Here is a 3,635-nt window from a genome sequence, read left to right on the forward strand (position 1 = left end):
CACAACCACCACTGCCATCACCACCACCACCGCCTTGTTTAATTACACTCTCCGCTGTCTGTCATAACTTACAATAGCAATTAGCCAAGTGGATGCATTATTAGTAACAGGAAAGAGCCCACAAATTGGCCAACGCGTAAAAAACGAGCCAATCACAATGAAGTATGATCTTGTTCGGGAGAATTGATTGGTTGGCAAGGTGTGACGTGACGCGAGGTGCGACTGAATGGGAGTTGGACAGGTAAGAGCAGCCCGGGAGGGCACGCAACATAGAGATTGAGAGAACCTCGTTCGAAACCGTCTGTCAAGACTTCAGCAACGAATGCAATTTAACACTTTAACTGCCAGATTTAGCAATTAAGATATATATATCTTGAATCATGCATAAAATATCAACACATGGGCAGATTTAAATTCAGTTTTAAGTTCCAAAAGATCACTAGCTCTCTCGGTCGTTAACGAAGCCGTGGCTGAAGTCAAGAGCGAGGATCAGGACAGTTAGGCGGGAACATTCAGCTGAGGCGAAGCTCCCTCGCTCTCCATTAACATTAGCCGGGGCACACATAGGCTTGCTCCTATGACTTCACTATCAATCTTACGCTCACTATCTTCCACTATTTTGTCTACTTGTCTAGTGATAGATGTGGCATTTGGCAGGCGGAGGGGAGTGGGGGGGGGGGTAGTTAACCCCATGGGGTGGCCATTACCCTGAGGGCATAGGGGTGACGGATAGACTCTCTGCCTAATATTTATTTTTACACAATATCTATAGCTACTCATGTATAAATAATCATGGTGGAAAAATATATAATACTTCCGAACTCTCTCTTATAGGAATATAATGTCAAGAGATGCAGTGGCGCCCAGGAGACAAGAATATTAACGAATGAACCACTGGTAACACGCATAAATGAACGAACGACTGACTGAACTTGTGAAACATGTTTACATGCGACCCTTCCACGCCTGCCTTCACCACACACCTGGCTCCTCCACAAACCTGACTCCCACGCCTCCCTCCACCACACATCTGTCCCCAGACCAGTACCTCAGGAGTGGTCTTACATATGTGGTATACAAGGTTCTAAATGATCCCTTACACAAGCGTCTAATGGCAGTTTCGAGGTTGGTCAGCCTCGCATACGCCGCGGATTATAATCTTTTCATGTGGGCTTCAAGAGACAGGTTCGGTGTAATATCAACTCCTAGATCTTTCTCTCTCTCTCTCTCTCTCTCTCTCTCTCTCTCTTTCCGTTTCGTGGAGGACTTCGCCTACCTACAGCACTAGGTGTATTCACTTATAATTTCCGTCGTATTTTATGTATTGTTAGAAAATGTATTCCAATAATTCTTACCAATTTCGCACCTTATGTTTCAGTGCAACTGGTTTCATTAATTTCCTATCGTTTTAACCCATAATCAGTAATTTCATAATTATTCTATTTGCTGCGGTTGCTCTTTCTTATATTGCTTCTATGTATTATTCTTTTTTCTAATCATGCTTCTTTCAGGCCCTTGTGTTCTTTGTCGGAGTTGCATGAAGCAATCACATTTATATTGTCATCTGTTGTTAACGTCACTGTGATATAGTCAGTGTATAGTTTTGTATTATTTATTTACTTAAAAATTAAATCCCTGAATGAGCTGGAACTTGCATTCCTGGACTCATCAGGCAGTTCGATCCCATCGTATCAACTCATTTCGTCATATATGCATTACATTCCTGTGATTATGCATTCAGGCCCTGACGCCCCACTGGAAATGTTGCATTTATATTCACTTCAGTGCACACCAGTGGAGAAAAAATTCACTAATCTAAATATGTATTTACTGAGTTGAGCTTTAGCTTACAAGTCCCATCTTTCCAGCTATCTAATGTATATGCAAAGATTTTATTTTTGCATGTAACTTTGACTGGACGGTAGAGCGAGGGTCTCGCTTCAAACAAGGTCGGCGTTCATTCCCCGACCGTCCAAGTGATTGGGCACCATTCCTTTCCTCCCGTCCCATCCCAAATCCTTATCCTGACCCCTTCCAAGTGCTATAAAGTCGTAATGGCTTGGCGCTTCCCCCCCTTATAATTAAAAAGCAAATTTGTATGTAAATTAAATTTGCTTCTGAGGCTGTGTATAGATATTTCAATAATATCTTGACTTAACCCATTTAAATGATTTATAATCGTATGCAAAACACAAAATAAGACGTCAATACACACAGAAATCACAATATTGATTTACCAAATGAACAAATCCACAAAGGCCGTTCGAATCCTCAGGTTCGAACCCTCATCACGGCCCTTGTGGATATGTTCATAAGATGTCAAAATAAAACTCGATGCTTTTAAACGTTGCATCATTACACAACTATTATCCCCTTCCTTGTTCACCCTTATAATTTTGTGATCTACCATCTGTCTTCCGTTCTTGCAAGATTATCTTAGATTTTAGTGGTAGTTGTGGTGATGGGGAAGAGGCGTCACTGAGAGAGATGGGGTGGTAGGGAGAGGTGGCTCTAGGGGTGGGGGATAGGGGGAAGAGAGGTGGCACTACTGCCGGGGAGGAAGAGACGTGGCACTGTAGGTAGCGAGGACAGGTGCCATTGATAATAGTGTACAGTTGTGCCAATGATGTATGTGTGTGCGCGTACTTCATTGGCATGTGTACACGTGTGCGTATGAATTTCTATATGCGTAAAAATAACACTAACAACCATCAGGGGAGACGAGCGGCCGGCACCCCAGCCCCATGAGGGCTGGCTGGAACAAATGGAACAAGGCAGGAAACGCCGTGTTAATGGAACAAAATGTATATTACATTATAAAACACTGGAGAGTCCCAGAGGCGCGGTGAGCTATTTGTTGATTGTTGAGGGCTGGACCGACCCAGAGGTGGCTCTGGTTCTTGTGGGGAGGTGGCACTGGTTCTGGTGGAGAGGGAGGTGGCACTGGTTCTGGTGGGGAGGGAGGTGGCACTGGTTATGGTGGGGAGGGAGGTGGCACTGGTTCTTGTGGGGAGGGAGGTGGCACTGGTTATGGTGGGGAGGGAGGTGGCACTGGTTCTGGTGGGGAGGGAGGTGGCACTGGTTCTTGTGGGGAGGGAGGTGGCACTGGTTATGGTGGGGAGGGAGGTGGCACTGGTTCTTGTGGGGAGGGAGGTGGCACTGGTTATGGTGGGGAGGGAGGTGGCACTGGTTCTTGTGAGGAGGGAGGTGGCACTGGTTCTTGTGAGGAGGGAGGTGGCACTGGTTCTGGTGGGGAGGGAGGTGGCACTGGTTCTTGTGGAGAGGGAGGTGGCACTGGTTCTGGTGGGGAGGGAGGTGGCACTGGTTATGGTGGGGAGGGAGGTGGCACTGGTTCTTGTGGGGAGGGAGGTGGCACTGGTTCTGGTGGGGAGGGAGGTGGCACTGGTTCTTGTGGGGAGGGAGGTGGCACTGGTTCTGGAGGGGAGGGAGATGGCACTGGTTCTGGTGAGGAGGGAGGTGGCACTGGTTCTGGTGGGGAGGGAGATGGCACTGGTTCTGGTGGGGAGGGAGGTGGCACTGGTTCTGGTGGGGAGGGAGGTGGCACTGGTTATGGTGGGGAGGGAGGTGGCACTGGTGATCGTCGGTTTGAGAAAGTGATAAACGTGTATGCTTAA

The 3,635-nt window shown here is 47.1% G+C and overlaps 1 protein-coding gene across 1 annotated transcript; it reads left to right on the forward strand.

The window, feature by feature from the left end:
* The first annotated feature begins 226 nt into the window (after nucleotides 1-226).
* On the forward strand, nucleotides 227-3,635 carry LOC138357678 (uncharacterized). The gene is made up of 2 exons (XM_069314678.1): nucleotides 227-241; nucleotides 2,886-3,635. Exons 1-2 carry the CDS (start codon nucleotides 227-229, stop codon nucleotides 3,633-3,635), a joined length of 765 nt encoding a protein of 254 aa, XP_069170779.1.

Source organism: Procambarus clarkii, chromosome 7 (genome assembly GCF_040958095.1).
Source record: "Procambarus clarkii isolate CNS0578487 chromosome 7, FALCON_Pclarkii_2.0, whole genome shotgun sequence".
Classification (NCBI taxonomy): domain Eukaryota; kingdom Metazoa; phylum Arthropoda; class Malacostraca; order Decapoda; family Cambaridae; genus Procambarus; species Procambarus clarkii.